This window comes from Bombyx mandarina, chromosome 01 (assembly GCF_030267445.1).
Source record: "Bombyx mandarina strain Sakado chromosome 01, ASM3026744v2".
Taxonomy (NCBI): Eukaryota; Metazoa; Arthropoda; class Insecta; order Lepidoptera; family Bombycidae; genus Bombyx; species Bombyx mandarina.
In genome coordinates this window covers 6,789,840-6,810,173 of record NC_143208.1, presented here as the reverse complement: position 1 = coordinate 6,810,173, position 20,334 = coordinate 6,789,840, and the positions used below count along the sequence as shown (strand labels likewise).

Below are 20,334 nucleotides of genomic sequence, written 5' to 3'. Positions count from 1 at the left end.
TCACACATTCCAAAATTCAATTCAAACAACGTTATATGCTTCACTTTAATTTCATTAATTACGACTAAACTAATAACCGCATTATGTTAAATAATTATCAACGAAATATTTATTCCAGGGTTAGATTTTTTTACCGAACGTTGACAAGAAACTGTAGCCGTCTAATTAATTTTCGAGCATTAGATTCTATTTAATTATGAATTAATGAGATGTATACTAGAAAGCTTACGGCTAAGATACAAAATATGTTTCTGTTACATTTAATTTCTATTGATACCAATACGTTGATCACCGGGGGTCATTATTAAAATTCATTAGGTACAGGTTATATCGCGTTAAATTATTAATCACGTTTAGCCGAGGGTGGCACAGCTGCATTGTATAGCATTACATTAAAATTACTGGTTTTTAAGTAAATGCGGGCGGAGACGGTTGGCAAATGGCGCTCACACGTGTCCCAGGAAATGCTTTCTCAAGCCACCTGAACACCAAGACTCTAGAGTTTCTCACGCAAAAGCAGTAAAAGCGTTAAACATAATGGGAAAAGCCGGTAATAGCACTTAGATGTCAACGGAGCGAATAGTGTCGATTTTTGTTTTATCCTTGTCCATTCGAAATTACCATTCCAGTTATATAAAAACATAGAAGAGCTTATTAAGTAACGTTTATTCAAATAATATGTTTATGTTACTTCATTACATAACAATTTATCTTTTAGTCGACTGACATTTCTTGTAGCTTTATAGTGCTAGCAGACACAGAACGTGACAACTGCTCATATTTATCAATAAATATCAACTTTCGTTCGAGTGATTTCTATCAGAACACATGTACTGGCAATTTTCTTTAACATCAATGCGTTTTAAATGGTAATTATCATTCGGGCCACGTTGTTGTCGATGTACAACCTTATAATTTGGTGTCACGCAACAATAATAAATAAAGTTCAGGTATTTTTTGACGACAAAAGCTTAAGAAAGCAACAGCACAACCTGCTAACGGCAAAACTCCGAATGCAATGTTCACAAAATTATATGAAACAATCGCGATAACTCTAGAAACAACCGCTGAGAACTTTGTGGACAAAGGTATTATTATAAATGGATTTTAGCGTTTAATTCATTTTTGCGTACATCTCTCGGTGGTTTTACTACTACAAATTCATTATTTCTGCTACCAAATAATTAAATTTTAGACACAGACAGTGTGGTATGGACATGTGATGCGTAGAGAAAAGATGCATCTGACTAGGAGACGTATGGAAATGGTAGTGCAAGGTAGAGGGGGAAGAGGTCGACCAAAGAAGACATGGGTCCAGTGTGTGAATGATGATATGAGGGAGAGAGGAGTGAGTGTTGAGATGACGACTGATAGAAGAGGATGGAAGAGAAAATTAGCTGTGCCGACCCCACCTAGTGGGATAAGGAGGAGAAAAAGAAGAAATAAATAAATAGTTTTATTTTTTAAATAGATTTCCCGAATTCTTAAACATCAAATAATACTTAACGCCACCCACATAAGATATTATGGTTAAAGTTCGAGCTGCATGACAGAACAGAACGAATGAGAAGTTTAAAAATAATTGATACCGCCTTAAGCTGTGGCTTTGTCTAGCGTGGGCGGTATAAAGGTCGACTGAGGTTTTTTTGTCTTAAGGTTTTATGACCTGTAACGAGACCTTTAAATCAAACGAGTAAGGGTTTGACCACAGAAAGGACAACAGCTTTCTTTGAGTATTATAGCATTCTAACGTGATACTGCGATCAATAGCAAGCTATTGTTGGTACGTCGTATTGTGAGACCGTATAGGTGGCTGAACTATTTCTGCCGTGAATCATGTGTTTACGGCTTATGGATAGCCAATTGAGACTTTAATCTCAGACCTCAAAGCAGGACGGTTTTAAGCCTATGTCAGGGGAGCTGTGACTTTATTAAACCCACCTGGTGCTTAAAAACTGAGGATTTGACAAACCACAAGTTTTTATTTACTTAGCAATTTAATTGGCAAAAAAAAGACTCCCGAAACTAGAGGTGTACTTTGTACACTGCTCCAACGCTTTCTTTTGTAGACCCGCTTTCGAGGTATTTTTTTAAGCTTTCAACCTACATTTATTAGCTGGGTGATCTAGAGTCCATCTTTCCGTAGACTATCAACTGTTTCTACTAATATAATCTCAAAATGACCTCGGGATTAATGAGTGCATCTAATTGGGTAGTTGCCATTGTGTTTTCTTACATATCAGAGATTTTTCCCCGAAAATCAGAAAGTTTTCACTCTTCTCTCTAGAGTACAAGTCCAGGTCTCACAAGCGTAAGTCAGAAACGGTCTGTATGAGTTCAAAACTTTCCTACGCAAGTATTTCATCTTTGTAATATTATTTACCTTAATTCATGTGACCGAAAAGAGGATATGCGAAAGAAGAACGTGAGTGTCGAGATGACGTATGATAAGCCTCAAAGAAAAGATTCTCCAATGTTAAAATAAATAAAATAGGCCTCAAAGGAAAAGAACCTGATGCGCCGACCCTGAGTAATTTCGATAGCGGGAGAAGGGCAAGAGAAAAGAGAATTACTATGTCATCGTTTGTCTTTCGTTGTTTGTCTGGATGTCTCCAAGTTTTTTTTTCTTCTAGCCCCATATCTATGCCCCTGACCGTTGCATTTCATTAAACCGTTAACGATTTCTCATATACGTGATATAATGTCGTAAGATACAGACCAATATTGCTGATTAGGAACCAAATCCATACTTATATAGATTGTATATTCTGAAAAATTATTATTAACAATTTGACAGTAACGAAGCTCCTCAATATATTGCCGATAGAAATCGTTACTATAACTTGATACAATCAATAAATAAATAAATAAAGTCTGTCACAAAAAAAAACGATTTTTCTAGCACACAAAGACAACAATGATTTTTTTATTATTTGAGGTTTAAAAGTTGCAGCCTTCATTATTTGTTGTAAATAATCGTTCAGTACTCTAGGCGCCGACGAAACCTGTAATTTCCGAGGCCTGAAATGACAAGCTAAGTACGTTTGATAATTACGTTCACGTGGGGTGGCAGGCTTATCAAGGCGTTTCATCAACTCAATGTTAGATATGAAATTGAAGGGGTTATGTATGTACATTGTATTCTGATACTAAATATATTACTTATGTACTTATGATTTAAGTTTTTATCCCTTCAATTTTTTTTTTGATTATACATAATATCAAATATTTTTTGTCAGTAGATCGGTCAAGAATTTCAATGAAACTTTTTCAGTTCGGAAGAATTTGATTTGTTTTTATAAATTATATTTAAAACTGTCCTATGTTTTATCATAATAATATTACCAGAACTAGAGATGATAACGAGAAAACTAAGCCGAGGCGAGAGAAACATTTGAAATACACATCGTTCAAACCAAACTTAATGGGAGCAATTAAAATAAAAACTAGTAATTACAAAAATGTCATTACTTGATTGGTTTAAAACGTCTTTGTTACATTAATGATAATAATTTAACATAAATCAATTCATACAGTAGAACAAATCTTCCAATACGCTTGAATTTTTTTTTTTATTAATGTAAGATTATTCGTGGCTCGGATGCCTTTCCAGTTTCACCAGGACAGGTGGGCGAGCAAAGGTTCAGCCAGGAGGGGTGGGATTTGCTAACAACTGCCCGAGCGCCTTCGAAGGAGAACTAAAAACTCAAGAGCAATTGCTTCGCGAATGAATCTACTACCGGATCGGAATCGCGACCCGCTGAGAAGATCCAGCGAGAAACTCAGCGGGCTGATGCATGGGTTAGGTTGCACGTCGACCTCTTTGTCGAGTTCGACGAGTACGGTTACCGGGGTCCCTAAGCCTGCTCCTAGTATTAGAGCTGAAGGCGTCTAATGCAAAGGCTATTAGATCTGATGGATCCGTAAGGACGTGTCTAGGGCGTCGACGACTGGTTCCTGCATGATCAGGATTCGGGGAGTAGTCAGCGGCGGCAACGATAAGGCGATTATCATGACGACGCTTGAAGTAGGCACAGTTCCCAAGATACTGGCTGCGTTACCTCGTTGGATAGTCAGACTCACTCTCTGTGCAAAGTACCAGCCAGCCTTAGCATCACGTGTAGCCTCCTTCAAGCGTCCTCCGTCTTTGTTGAATTCAGTTTTTCATTAAATATGCTGATGAACAGAAAGAACATAAAAGAAAACTGTATAAACGGTAGAAGAGTGGTTAGTTTATTTTGTACGGGTTGAATTGAATAATCCGGAATGGACGAAGAAATCTACTCGATAGCGTGTTCGTAATTTGTGTGAACACGAAGTAAATTAATTTAAAGTACGCATATTATTCTTAAATTGTGTAACGAAATTTCACTCCCTGTTCCTTATTGCTTTGTTCTTACAAGTGATGAATTTATTACATGATGTGCATGTGCGATGATGAAGTACGTGTAAATTAAACACAAAATTTTGTTGCACAACATGTGTTTAAATGCAATGAAGTGAAATTTTAGAAAACAACAGAAATAAAGATGCATTTTTTTTATTTTTTTATTTTTTTTATTTCTTAGGTGGGTGGACGAGCTCACAGCCCACCTGGTGTCAAGTGGTTACTGGAGCCCATAGACATCCACAACGTAAATGCGCCACCCACCTGGAGATATAAGTTCTAAGGTCTCAAGTATAGTTACAACGGCTGCCCCACCCTTCAAACCGAAACGCATTACTGCTTCACGGCAAAAATAGGCAGGGTAGTGGTACCTACCCGTGCGGACTCACAAGAGGTCCTACCACCAGTATTTATGTTTGTCTGATTAAATATTAGTACTACGGTTCGATCTCGTGATCGTTTTATTCCTTTTTCGGAGTTCCATAGTCAAATGAGAAAAAACCATCTCATTATTTTATTGTGTGAGTCGGTTTGGGAAAATAAAAAAAATATAGTGGACACTTCATATACATAAAAATAAAGGGTGAACTGTAAAGGCGTTTGAGGTATATATTGGTAAATGACATGACGGCCATCTTGAGATTAAGTATCGCAATATGAATGAATTTTATATAATGGCTGTGCCATAATATAAACCGTAACGCCTGATCTCTACCACAAATAATAAAAAAATCCAAGTTTGATTTTTAACCGACTGCCAAAGGAGTTTAATGTTTTTTGAGGGTAGGTAACCTTTTGCACGATAACAGCCAATATTTTTTAGCAATATTTGAGGTGAAATTGAATTTGTATCAGTTGTGGAAGTGGTTTATGTTAATTCAATATGGTGTCCGCGAAAACGCTTTTGATTTTAAAAGATACATGAATGCGCTCACAGCCCATGTAGAGGTATGTGACTGCCGAAACTAATTTAGATAATGAGAATCAGACCGAAATATCCTTGGTCTCGTAAAATATCACTAAATATATCACTCTTCAAATCGGAATTCATTACTACTTTGCGGCAGAAATAGGCAGGCTACCAGAGCGGTCTCTCAATCTCCCACCACCAGTAACAAAATGCCGGTAACGAATTCCCAGGCTGGAATAAACAAAATAAATAAATAAAGCATAATTGTGTATAATTTAAACGTCCCCATTTGGAAGATCTTTACGAACATTTGCACTATGGTATTATACCTATATATTGGAGTGATATTAAAAAGCTTGTCATTTGCTTTTAGCTCTGTACCTCTAATGTGGCCTAAATTTTTGCTTTTGCTTCTCTTCTTTAAATTGACAATCTAAGTTTGTACCCAATACCAATAATATAGTACTTTAAATAATTTTATTTAATATGGTAATGTTTAACAGGATCAAATTGTTTTTTTACTAAATAATACATGACTCTCTTAAGAATATAAATTTACTTGAATTTGAAATTTTATTTATTCGAACGCAAATTTCTTTTTTCTGCTTTGTTCATTGTTATGTTCAGTTTCGGCTTTCACTAAATTAAAATTTAATTTCTAGAGATAATTAAAAAGTCAAAGTAGAAATATCTACATTGTTTTTGGAAGCAAATGAATCGTAGGTGTCAGTTAATCCCGTTTTCTTAGACAATATTTATCACACAACTAAATAATGAACCTATGTAATTCCCTTTGTGATAAGAAATGTCACGAGGTCGCACATGGTACCATTCTGCTTGTTTTGGCAGTGGAGCAGTCATGTCAAGACCTAACCCTCTTACCTCGGGCAGCGCACGTGCTTTAACTTATACGAGCTGACGATCCCCCTGGTTTTGAATCGCCTTCGCATAGTGTATGTCACCATAAGAAATGTAGTGGACTTTTCAATTTATTGTAGATGCTCTACTATTTAGATCTTTCCCGAACGCTTCGCTAATTAGGCAGAATATTGGAGACCTACGAAAATACAATACGCACTACTAATGTTGCTACGGAAGAGCTCAAACAATATAGCAGCATTAGCTATAGGTGTCGACGACTATGGTCCCCATATCCCTTGATGAACAGTCGGATAGTTATTATTAAATATAATTATCTGACTTTTTTAATCTATGATGTTTTTGAAATGCGATACCCGCTGATACAACAGGGGCTGCTTAGCTACTGCCATTTAAAAAATATAACGAAGTCTTTGATGCCGTTTGTTTTAATTCGAGTTTTGTCTTATAACTAATTGACCGCCACTTATTGCCAAATAGTTTAGTATAATCTGTATGTTTGATCCGAGAGAGTCAGATAGAAATTCAAGACCGTACGTACTTGCCAATAACTGTTCCATATTTCACTAAAGCGAGGCTGAGACGCGTGTGTTGTGGTAAGCGGAGTTCGGACAATTAAGTATAAGGGTAAATCCTGGTAGCCGAGGCCTCGGGCACCTTGCCACATGGCAGCCGACTCGATCCTCATTTTATATCAAGTTTAATCTCCACACCATCACAGAAATTAGAACAATAATACGCGAACGAGTGGCGATTTTACTAAAGAATGATTTTTGACGGCCCTTAATTGATTCGTTAACAACTAAAAACGTTTTTTTATACAGATAAATTTTAATTTGAGCTAATTAAAGCTTTCAAATTATGTTTTTCTTTGCCATGCGCTATTAGATTCTGATTTATGAATAATTATTAATACGCGAGGTAGTATTATAATAACGTAACATATTTTAAAACACACACCTAACCTTATATTGGTTATTCATCTATAAATTTTCTGCTAGTTTTTCTTGTATATATATGTAAAACAGTGAATTCCTGCCACTATTCGTTGTAATATTTAAACATAATTGTACAAATACAAAACCTCCTCTGAAATTCAAATTATAACAACACTTAACATGCGACCATAAATATTTTGCAAAATTAGTACATTATTATTACATTTGTTAAAAAATATACTATCACGTAATTATATAATTGTATTTTTCATGATTTTCTGTATCCAGCTCAACATTTTAATAGGAATTGATAAAGCTATATTTTTTACAACATAGAATTAAATAAATAGAAAATACATTTTTAATAGTGTAGAAATAAAATATCCAAAAATTGATCGAAAGTTATAAATGTGTTATCTCATATACGTTTATTTCCGGCTTGATTTACCACTCGAATAGCTGTAAATAGTATATAATAAAAAAGCAACAAATCAATCAAAATACATTTTAATATAAACTGGGATTTCTTTAACAGAATTGAACCATAACTTAAGCTTTCGGCGCCGCTTTATTTATGCCGGAGCTATTTATTATAAAAATAAAGGATTGTGTCCTATTTATGATATCTTTTGACTGATCACTACGTAGAGGATATTTTATTTAGTTCCGTTTTTCGTTTACATGACTGCACAAATTATAGTTAGAAATAATATTTAAAACTAGAGGTACCGCAGTAGTCGAAATTCGACTATAATTAATTGGAATTGTAAGTTTGTACACAATTATGATTGTATTTTATACTTCTATAGTCACAAATTTCGCCAAGACTACACAATAAAAAATATTAACAAAGACAAACAATATTTAAACTACCTATTCACAATTTGACAACAGACGTCAAGAACAAAAGTTTGACAATAAATAGTATGCATGCGTGCGTGTGTGCGTCAAATACATGGTACGTAGTGTGTGTAATGTTTTCTTTATTGATTTAATGTATCTTTTATGCATTATTTAAAAAAAATATTAGCATTGTGCATGCACTTCTTCTCTATACTCTCTATAAGTGTGGAAAATTTCATACTCCTCCGTCCGCGCAATTTTCGTAAAAAGGGATACAAAGTTTTTGCTTCACGTATTAATATATAGATACTTTAGCAGGTTTTATAACTTTAGCAGGTTTGACATCTGAAACCGAAGAGTGTGGCTCTAATGACAAGTCCAAGCACACCTATGAGCTTCTATGTTAAACGCCTCGGTTGCTATCGGAGACTATTCAATTCTAAAATAACTATAGACAGTTCACCTCGGTCGGTTGATGAACTTTAGAAATTCGTAATCAATGCCCTAGATGTTGTTATAATTATTTTATTAATAAGCAGAGCCCAACATCGACTTGGCTGTCGTCCAGTATGTATATCACTTAATTTAATGTAGCAAGTCTTTTAGATGTTTATAGCATAACACGGCTATCTGCCTATTTGAATTTAAGAACCGCCGTTAAGAAAGACTCATAATAAAGAAATTTAAAAAGTTTTATTTTTTATTTTTTTCGAAAATATGTACCTATCTAGAGAATCATTATGATATTATACACAGATTACTGATCATTGGGAAATTATGCTTTAAGAAAACTATTTAATTTATTGTTTTAGGTAGGTACCGTCATAGAATTTGAAATTAAGAATGGAACAAAAAGAAAGAAACCCTTAAAAATGTAAATAAACAATACTTTTTCATAAGTAGTAGTATTCTAGGTCATCTACAAAAATTGTTTCTTTATCCATGAAATGCCCACAAATTAAAAGTAGCTAATCGTTGATGGGATATTGTTCTTAATGGATATCATATTTTCAGTTATGTTATATGTACATATTATTATGTCTATGTGAATTCTGGGTCCGCGGATAAACTTTGGTAGTTTTTGTTTTTTGCTCCTAATTGTTTGATCTTGCCCCGTTATTACATCCCGTCAACTCTTTTCTACCATCTTACCATTGCTTAGATGGATGGACGAACTCATCCATCTAAGCACAGCCCACCTACTGTTAAGTGGTTACTGGAGCCCATAGACATCACAACGTAAATACGCCACCCACCTTGAGATAAGAGTTCTAAGATCTCAGTATAGTTACAACGGCTTCCCCACCCTTTAAACCGAAACGCATTACTGCTTCACGGCAGAAATAGGCAGGGTGGTGGCACTCACCCACGCGGACTCACAAGAGGTCCTACCACCAGTAATTACGCAAATTATATTTTTGCGGGTTTGATTTTTATTACACGATGTTGTTTTCCCTGACCGTGGAAGTCAATCGTGAACATTGGTTAAGTACGTATTTCATTAGAAAATTTGGTACCCGCCGGGGAGATTCGAACACCGGTGCATCGCTACATACGAATGCACCGGACGTCTTAACCTTTAGACCACGACGACTTCAAAACCATTCGCCAGAGTAGAATTTATACCTACTGCATCAAAATACTAAGTTCATTGACAGTACATTTCCAGAGATTGTTTTTGCCACGTACCTTCTAGCTTAGAAATTATTACATCTTCGCGGTGTTCTTCAAACAAGAGATCTGAAGAATTCTTAGCGTAGATAGCGGCTTTTGCTATACCCGTTGCTGATGTTCATGTGGGCCACTTACGCTTTAGCCTTCTTAAGAATAAAATACATGTACAACCAAATCACGGATTCAATACAAACAATTTTCATTGTGTGTAGACGTTCACTTGAAAAGTTTTCTTCCTTGATCTTGGGAATATTTTCCAAAAGGGATAGGCAAATTAAGAAGGGTTCTCGCTGCTTTAAACTCCAAAGAAGATTGCCACAGTCAATGACGATAGGCAGGGACAGCGATGTTGTCAAACAAACTGCAGGGATTTTATGAGATTCCAGATTAGCTTTTATGCCATCGAAAGTTTTGAGGGTGCCATTGTACCGATCTGTTCCTATCCTAACATCTTAATCTTGTTTAGTTGACTTGTAGTATTGAAAAAACTCAGGAAGGTTCTATCAATTAATTTCCTTATAATTTTTTTTTATATTTTCTTCTTTACTTTGATGCATAGTTTGGCTCCATTGCTACATAAGTCATTGATAAGTAGAAGAAAAAACGATTAATATTACTTCTGCGCAATTAACAATTTATTTTGTTGAAACTTGAAATTAGAATCAATGATTAATTTAGTAAGCATATGGCTGGTGAGAGTTTCAAAACCTAACTCACTCTGGTTCTCTATTTCATTGAAAATGGCTGCTAACAATGTAATTTAGCAGGAATATCAAACTTCTGAGTGTGAACCTGATGGTTGTCTGGAAGAGATCGCTCTTAGCGATAAGACCGCCAATTGTACTTTTTTTTGTATCTAATGTTTCGCATTGTTTCTTTTATTCGTGTACAATAAAAAATACTCTCTCTTCTAGAGGACTCCAAGATTGTTTATGTGATTATCCATGGCGTAAAGTTTTAGGGCTACGATAGTGCTACGATTCTTTTATTGCCTAACTTAAAGCCCACCTTGTGTAGTGGTAACTGGAGCCCATATGCATAACAACTTGAACACCACCACCTATCTTCAGACATAAGGTCGAAATTGAATTGTATAGCGACCTTCCCACCCTTCAAACCGGAACGCAAAACTGCTTTGCGGCAGAAATGGGCATGATGGTGGTACTTACTACGGTTTGATTACAATACGTCCCAGCATCGTAAAATTTTTGTGGGTATGATTTTTATTAGATAACGTTATTCTGTCATCGTGGAAGTAATTTGTGAATTAATTGCGTACGAAGATTACAAAAATTAGTAGCTGCCTGCTTGATTTGAACACCGGAATAGCCGCGTAGCTCGATACGAATAGACGGGGCGTTCTATTCTTCAGGCCACAACGAAAATTTAAAAAATAAATAAAATCGAATGCGATCTTTAAATTTATCACCGAGAATATCATCAGAACTGCCATCGTCCTAGTTTTCGGAAACGGCTGGATTGCTCCCGTGCGTGTTTTATAACTTTAAAACTATTACGCGACTAATTGAAATGACCTATATGAATTTGTATACAGTTTTAATATTTTATTTGTTATTACTTTTTTTATTTCAACACATTTTGTAATAGTATTTTCTAATAACACATTGTATGGATGTATCTCGTCACAATCCTATTTATGTATGTACTTGTTAATCAGTGCCGAACAGCGATGTCATGTTGCTTGATGAATGGTCCAGACTTAGCAGTTGTTTGTTAAATGTACCTATTCAATTCATATAGATAATCATAATTTATTGAGACACTAAACGATTGAAGTTCTCATTAAATATTTAAGCTCCATTGAAATTTTACGTGTTCTTGTTTAGAACATTAGTTACTTATTGCTTCTAAATAAAAATTGTTCTGGTTCGAAGGTTGAAATAGCTGTCACATTAAACTGGACAATTGGACCTCATGCCTCAAGGTGGATTCACGTTATCCGTTTTAAGCGGTTATCACGTGACGTGTAGTTTTATAGAAGTAGTTCTAAAATTAAATATCATACAGATCAGGTTAGTATTGGTATTGAGAACGAGCGGTAATTTCAAGGCATCACTGCGCCTAAAATAATATAATATTGGAGGATCGTGTAATAAACGCGACTTTTTATCTGATGTATGGACAGTGAATTTCCTTTTTTATTAAGCATTATAACTCCGCCAAAATTTGATTCGTTTTAGATAGTCCGCTAACGTAGACTATCTGAAACTAATAAGATACAATCTTCAAAAAAACCTAGGAAAACCGCTTTAGTTTCGAAATCAAGTTCTGATGTCATCATTCATCATTCTGACTGTGACATTCATGTTGAAAAATCCGATTTAGTTCCAAACTTCCAATAAGAAATCCTAAAAGAACTACAATAGAATGATTTTACTGAAACACTATTTAAACAGTTATAAATATTTTCACAGAAATACAATACTACTACAATTCAGTATTGTTTGTCAGACGAAAATTCTTATCACAGGAAATATTTATCATGAAAATCAAGATAATCATCAGAGTGTTGCAACAGAGTGTGTACTTTTCTGATTAGTTTTATCTACGTCGATAAAGCTCGGATTGCGGTTTTGAGGCTATATTTAGTATCTGAAATGAATTAGCGAATGCTATACTTGAAATGATTAATTACATTTAGAGAAAAAAATATTTGTGGTTCCGATAATATGTAGATTGGTGATCTTCGAATGAATTATTTGGAAGGACGTTGGTCTGTTGAAATTTAAGTTTGTTTGGTTTAGCTAAGAGACCGGCTAAATGCTTTAAGAAAATACATGAGCGGCACATAAAAATAGAAGATTAGACGAATAGGTTTTATTGAGATATTTAACTTTCTTTCTTTTAACTAAAAAAAGAACTTACACAGTCTCGATAAAGTTTACAAAAATACATTTTACAGGACATGGTTTTCTAAGTGACTTACATCTTGCTGGTTAAAGAAATCATCTTGAGCGTCCTCGTTGTTGCACCCCATGTCTTGCAAGAGCGGGGTCACGTGTCGCTCCCAATCATCCATTTTTATGACAATTCTCCTTAGTAGTCAGAGGATAACGCAGTTTATCAGTCACAGGGCTGTGATGTTCACAAACAAAAAACCAGTCATTTTAGCGAAAAACACTGATACCAAAGTTTTTAGCTACGAGCGTGAGGCCGATCCACACATTTCGCGCCAAAAACTTCTTCACTTTTCCGAAAGCTACTGGAAGTGGCGGGAAATGGGCGAGATCGCACGCGACACTCAGCTGTCACAAACTTGAGCGAGAGAGAAAAAAACAAATGCGTCCGCGGGCGTATCACATGCCCGCTGTTACCGGTGCGCATTCAAAAAACGGACTAGGAGAAAAGTCGGCGTGGACAGTGCTTGCGGAGTCAGTGTGGCGAGGCGCGGGTTCCCGGCCGCCCGTCGACGCGACCGGAACAGGAGTGCATGGCGTTCCGCGAGGTCGCACGCCCTCTGCGTCGCGCCGCCTCGCAAGCCTCTCGCTCATTCCACAAGTCTTTACGTCAAGCCATCCCATTCGAGCGACTCGGCGCCGCACGCCTCCCATGGGCGGCCGCGATTTCCCGCCGTCCGTTCGTGGTCGCAACATGGCCGTACCTCTTTGCAGATCTCCGCTTACCCAGGTCCTGACATGAGCCACGGCCTACATATCCCCGGTCGACGTTTATGCCACACAAAATCACCTAGATGGAACCTATGGAACTAGCTGAAAATGCGCGAACAACTAAACGATACAACTTTTCTTAAAAACTTACACACTTCATGTACACTTCAAACTTTTGTCCCTCCCCGAAAAACGACATTTGAATAATTTTTTTTAACAATTTTAATATGAGAGAAATGCACGTAGCTGTCTCATAAACACTTTTATCAATTAAGTTATTCAACTGAAAATTAATGAGCCATCTGAAATATGAGCTTAAACTAATAATAATCATAAGGTAAAGATTAATCGAAAATTTGTAATCGAAGCCTATTTTTAATTGCTTTTCACTAATACTACTTAATGCGTTTATAAAAACATAACCGTACATCACTAAGGCTAAGTAATAAAAGTGCTGATCCTTAAATTACAATACTATTATTACCTAGCGTTCCCGGTCTAGTTCTAGAATCCGCTTTCCTACTTAATTTTCAATAATTGCAAAAAAATCACTAAATCGAACGATACAACTATTTTGTGGATCACCACTATCGGAACGTAAAACTAATCACGATTTTACGAAATACATGTAGGTATTATTAAATTTTCTAAATATATAAGTATACATTGTAAAACACTTAGTGGCCTGTAAAGTTCCAGAAGACCGTACAAGCGACCAATTAAAAGTTAAATGTCTAATTCTTGTTAGATGCGAGAAGTCCGCAACTAGTGGGTAGGTACCCAACTAAATTGAAAGTTCTTCAATGTTACGACGGTAAACGTATGATATGGGATCCGCTTGGGTTAGAAACGCTTGCAACTTAACAGTAATGATAAAGTTCGTCAGTAAAGTTTTTCCTGATAAAGTTCGGGATTCCCTCACTAAGAAACATGCTTCATGCAGGCATAGTTAGTGCATGCTTCTAAATAGGATGGCTCACCTGTCGAAATATCTATTCCAAAACTGTTCTTTGGAATGATTTTTTTCAAATTATCCGTAGGATAGCTCTTCTCTTCTCTCTCTCTATCTCTTCTCTTTTCAGGAGTTTTCAGAGGTTAATTCGCTGTTTTTGTGTCCTATACTGAAAGAGTATTTCATGAGCTGTAGTTCACGTCATTAGTGTACACTTACCATGAAGGGCCTTTTTTATTTTACGACTACGTTAAAAAATATTTATTACTCGGATAAAACAAGAATGGGTTAAATTCTTCAATCTGTATATTATGTTTCAAATTGATTTTATTTCCCATTTAGACGAATCGGTAAGTCATTAGCTGTACAGTGACTGCAAATTATCGACGCCGATAATTTTATGTTCCAAGCTTAATGCTGATTTAAAAATATGTGTATCTTGATCATTTTTTCTAAACAATGGTAAAAATGATTTTATTTTTTCATTACTTTATATACGCGTATCCAAGGCTCAACGCAGTATCAATTCGAAATTTCCCTCAAAAGGCACTCACTAATCAATCTCTAAATAGTCTCCCAAAGTCGAAACTACACCCGATTTGGCCGTCTTAGGCATGCTTAAAGTCCTTCAGGCCTCTAAAGAAATTATTTCTGTCTTCTCAAATAAAATTAATTCAAGCATTTGAATACAATCTTGGAGTAGCCACGAATGTTTTTTTCAGCTTCGGTTTAATTTTGCTTTTTACCATGATTTTTGAAATGAAAAACGCATATTTGAATACAGGTCCCGGCATAAAATGATCGCTTCTTATTTCTGACGCAAAGTAAATATGTTTAAACAATAGTGTAGTTTTTGAAACTTCCATTTACTATCGGAAAAAGGCTAGCGGCATGCGTAATGCTCTATTTCGGAAGCCAATTAACTCCGAATGGGCTGATTAGAAGTATGACGAAAGCTATGAGAATCTTCTTCTTGAAAATTAGGCTGATATAGGAAAATAAAATCCCTTAAGTGTAGCTTATATTTTTTTGCTTAGATGGGTGGACGAGCTCACAGCCCACCTGGTGTTAGGTGTTAAGTGGTTACTGGAGCCCATAGACATCTACAACGTAAATGGGCCACCCACCTTGAGATATAAGATCTAAGATCTCGGTAAAGTTACAACGGCTGCCCCACCCTTCAAACCGAAACGCATTACTGCTTCACGGCAGAAATAGGCAGGGTAGTGATACCTAGCCGCGCGATCTCACAAGAGGTCCTACCACTAGTAAAAAAATAATTTATATTTTAATTAATTTACATTAATTCATAATTTATTTTAATTAATTTATATTTACATTAAAACTAAATTAAATCGTCCCAATAGGGCAGTCCCTATTGGGACGATTTCACTACAGTTAGTGACAATATAAGCAAAGCTAATTATGAACTTCAATAGTAATTATTATTTCTTAGATTTCCATTTATGAGATAAATATGTTGTGGCGTAAAATTTATGATACTATGCGGTTTTCAATTTACCTAATATATTTAGTTTAAAGCGATAAATCTATATATTAATACGTGAAGCAATAACTTTGTACCACTTTTTACGAAAATAGCGCGGACGCAGGAGTATGAAATTTCCCACACTTATATAGAATATAGAGAGGGAGTGCAGAATGCTAAACTTTTTTAGATTATGCCTCAATATTACATTAAATCAATAAAAGAAACATGACACACTATCATGTATTTGACACACACACAGGCGCATATATACCTACTCTTCGTTTATTGTCAAACTTTGGTAATTTTTAAAAGTCCGTGGTCAAATTGAGAATAGATTAATATTGTTTGTCATGGCGAAATCTGTGATTATAGTAAGTAGAATAATGGTCTTTCACAATAGAACCATAATAATGTTCAAACTTATAATTTCAACTAATTATAGTCGAATTTCGACTACCGCGGGATCTCTGGTACAGTTAATTGTTTGAAATATAAAATATTAATATTATTATTTTTGGATATTTAGCTACTAAATTATACTTTTTTTATGTTTTATATATTTTAATGTACGTAGCAGTGTAGGATAATGCTAATTTATTTGTGTGAAATTTTATTTGTTTCAGATCTACAAATTTACAATAAAAGCGTAATCATGTTGCTTTTTTAATAAATGGGTCATTAAGTTCACTAGCGCAATAAAACCTCAAACTTAAATATTTGTAAAAACTCAAAAAAACACCATTGAATTGAATTGAATTGAATAGAATTAAGTTAATAACTGTGTTGAGGCTCTGGACAAAAACAAAACCTTTAACTATCAACAACATAGCATTTACGGTTAAATAATGCTAAAGTAATATAGTACAAATTTTTCATCGATGAACATAATAAAGTTTAAAAAAAGTGGCTATTTGCTTCAGTTTAATGGGACTTATAAGAAAGGGGAAACTTTTAAGACAGTACGTGATATTTAGACGAAATAAATATCGGAAAACTTCATCGAGATTGTAAATAATCTCTTGCAAAAGTATTTAAGTACAGTCTTTTATGCCACATACCATCCGGCTTTCGAATGAGCTCCCCTCCACGGTGTTTCCCGACGGCTATAACATGTCTTTCTTCAAGCGAGGCTCATGGAGAGTACTTCACGGTAGGCAGCGGCTTGGCTCTGCCCCTGTCATTGCTGAAGTCCATGGGCAACGGTAACCACTCACTATCAGGTGGACCGTATGCTCGTCTGCCTACAAGGGCAATAAAAATAAAGGTTTTATATATTCAGTTCCATAAGATGCGTTTATACGGCGCATTGTAAATCAAATTCCAAGCCGTCTCGCCAACATCTGCTGGTACCTACCCTCAATCAAATGACACATATGTAGGTATATGTGCCAGTTACAAACAACGATATTCGAAACGATTTACCGAGCAATGACGCCCGCTCGGTGGAAGATTTTTCCTTTGTGGTTCAAATTGACACTTGTAATCTGCGACTGAACAAATGCATACTTCACACAGCATAAGCAATTAACAGGTCCATTGCAGCCGACTCACCGCACTCTGTGGTTTCCGGAACGTACCCTCACTACCTCATCACGCTACTACAGCCCAAATTCAGACTTGGGACAGCTAGCACTTGCAAGCTACTCTCAACCCCGATACCACTGTACATACTGGCACGACCTCCGGTATTAGAGAGGGGTTACGTACCGGTAGACAGCCCTAAAGATAATCTAGATAGGTATAAGCTTGGATATATACCAGTCCCTACCAACAACATTCGATATTTAGCCAAACAATATTTCCGGATTGATGGAAATTCTTTTTATTGTCATTACGTATAGCATGGAAGTAACATTAAATGATAATACCTACATTTTTTTATCTTTCGAATGATCGGTGTCTTATAACTAGGTAGGTCTGCAAAGTCATACGGTCAAGGAGTAAGAGGAATACTGTTAAACCAAATAATTTAAACATGGAACTCAGGTCTCAAAATGGCTGTAGGTAGGTATTCATTAATGTATTATTAGGGACCTTGATAACCGCTTAAATATCTAGACTTAAAAAAACTGACTCCGACCGTAATTTATATAACTCGAATAAAAACTTAATATTTATTTATTTAAATGGCATTTAGAAAAAGCATTAATAATTGCGTTCATATAACTCATGCGAATAAATTGCCAATAATCTATTGAATAAAGAATGAGAAAAAAGGCAAATTTTTATATTTAAATACGGAAGCTTGAAAATATTTGTAACCTGTAAATTTTAAGGCACAAGCTAGAAGTTTCGTTTACTTCAGTTCTTGTTTCATAATTTATGAAACAACAGTGTCAATGACTTGGCGGCTTTACAGACAGACGCCTGAGCGTGATCTGTGTTTGGCGCCCGAAATCAGGACGTGATTTACGCGGAGTAACTGTCATTTTTCAATGTTTGGATAAATTTTACTACCTTCAAATTTTAAATTGTGAAGCGTTTGAATAAAAAGGCATAGGTACCCATATTTCATGATGAAACTAGGTCAATAAAGATACAATTTGATAACCAGCTGTTAATTGACTAGTAATACCTAAATAATATGTATAACAGGGTAAAAGTTAAAAGTTTCGATAAAATTTCTAAATATCATTGTAAAGTACAATACGAGTGCAATAAACTTTATTAAAATACATCGATGACGTTTCACAAAATTCATAGAGTAATATTATCAAAACCAAATGTTCAATGTACACCTACATTTTTTTAGAAGAAATTTGAAAAACATATTTTTTTGTGGTCTGCTATGTTTAATCGTTTAGGAAACGTAATCACATTAAAATGATAAGATTTTAGGTTAGTGATTCTTTTGTGGTGATTTTCTATTACAGTCTATTGCGACTAATATCTTCTCTTAAAGTGGATAGTATACCTAAGCATTGTGATGTCCATGGACTTTCGATATCCGTTTCTTTGTCATAACAAAATATACCTACAGCTTTTTTCAGGTTTCATTTTTGTTACAGTGCATGTTTCATATGAATAAGTAGTTACTTTAAGGCAAATTAAACTCGTAATTATGAAATGGTTATTAATTTGCATGCAGAGATATGCATAAATATTCAGTGACATCTAAATTTCACCGTGTCGCAACATTACTAGATGCTATATTAATTAGTGGCATATTGAGATAATCATAACTTCATGCTATTTTTTATTGCACGCAATTAAATCGTTAATTACCCAAGACTAGTCTTGTTATGTTTTTATGAGAACCGTAAATAAACTTTGAAGATATAAATTTTAAAACAGTTCCAATTTAAGGTTATTTTCGTTTGTACAGTAACTACCAATTTATTATTATCTATATCTAACGTGTAAGTTTATTCTGTAAAAGCACAAACTAAGAAATGAAAATTACCTATGTAAATAATAAAAAAAAAGTTCTAGATTAATAGTTAATGAGGCTATAGCCCAAAAATAGGCTCTAACAGGCTTTTTCTTAGTTAACTCATTGTTTTTACATGAAAGAAAATTTGTAATATTATTATTCGATGCTCAAACACATAGAATCCGAAGCTGTTCTCGAATGTAGGTAAATTATGTAGGTACATTCTGAAACCTAACTAACAATGCAAGCGAGACTGTTTTGCGATATGTACACAACAACTTTTACGAAACAAATGCCAATCCGTATAATATACGGAACAATACGACGGTCTCAGAACATGTTTCCTATTTCTATAATAATTTTAAAGTAGATAGAATATGCTATCAGCTACATCTTTTAAATCTTAAATTTAAATCTTAGCATTGACAAAGTAAAAAAATACTTTCTCTTCTACTCCCAATTATTTAATGATATTTTTGTAATTGTAATATTTGGTGTGACTATTATTATTGCTTTAGCGGTTGACGAGCTCATCGGTCATCTGATGCTAAGCAAACCAGAACCACATAGCAAAGTGAATGTTACCCCTCACAATCTGATATTAAGGACTAACTCTCAGTGCCGTTAGATTGCTGTATCCCTATTGGAAGAAGGGCGTATTATAAATGTGGCCATTTTTCATATTTCTGCTCCAAATCGTTTAACCGTTTTTGTCTAAAGAGTAACACGGCCGTGGTACAATAAAAATATTCACGTAACATAATAATAATAATCATATTATAACGGTAGGAAGGCAATATCTTTAAGCTAGCTATAGAACCCGAATAGAAGAATGGAAGACGAGATTGTTAAGAGTTCATGTCGGTCTTTCCTGCGACGAGTCACAGCACCATTTTGCTCATAAACACTACAACACCTACCTATTAAGTAGCTTTTATAAAGTACTGTATGTAAAATAGAAGAAAAAAATATATATTAAGAAATATCATTTTTAAATTACGATATAATATAGCGTGTTATTTGTTTTAGTATTATTCTAAGTGTATAATTTCCATAATAATATTTGAACGCCTTTTTTTATCCATGTTGGTTTAATGTCATCAGCCTAATTAATTTAATTTATTTTTTGAACTCCAATAAGATTCCGTGAAATATTTGTCATTTAAAACAGTTTTTGTGTTCATTAATCTGTATAGTTATTCAACCTGACCATTATGAACTTACTTATTTATGGAACGGAACGTTTTTATCAAGTTG

At 34.9% G+C, this 20,334-nt stretch overlaps 1 protein-coding gene across 2 annotated transcripts in view; it reads right to left on the bottom strand.

Annotated features, from left to right (window-relative positions):
- Positions 1-13,085, bottom strand: part of LOC114244505 (homeobox protein araucan) — a 134,272-nt gene extending 121,187 nt beyond the window's left edge. For both annotated transcript variants that reach the window (XM_089728408.1, XM_089728419.1), the window contains exon 1: positions 12,579-13,085. In XM_089728408.1, coding sequence (XP_089584534.1) covers positions 12,579-12,671 — 93 coding nt within the window. In that variant the 5' untranslated portion in view covers positions 12,672-13,085. The remainder of the gene's footprint in view (positions 1-12,578) is intronic.
- Positions 13,086-20,334: the final 7,249 nt, after the last annotated feature.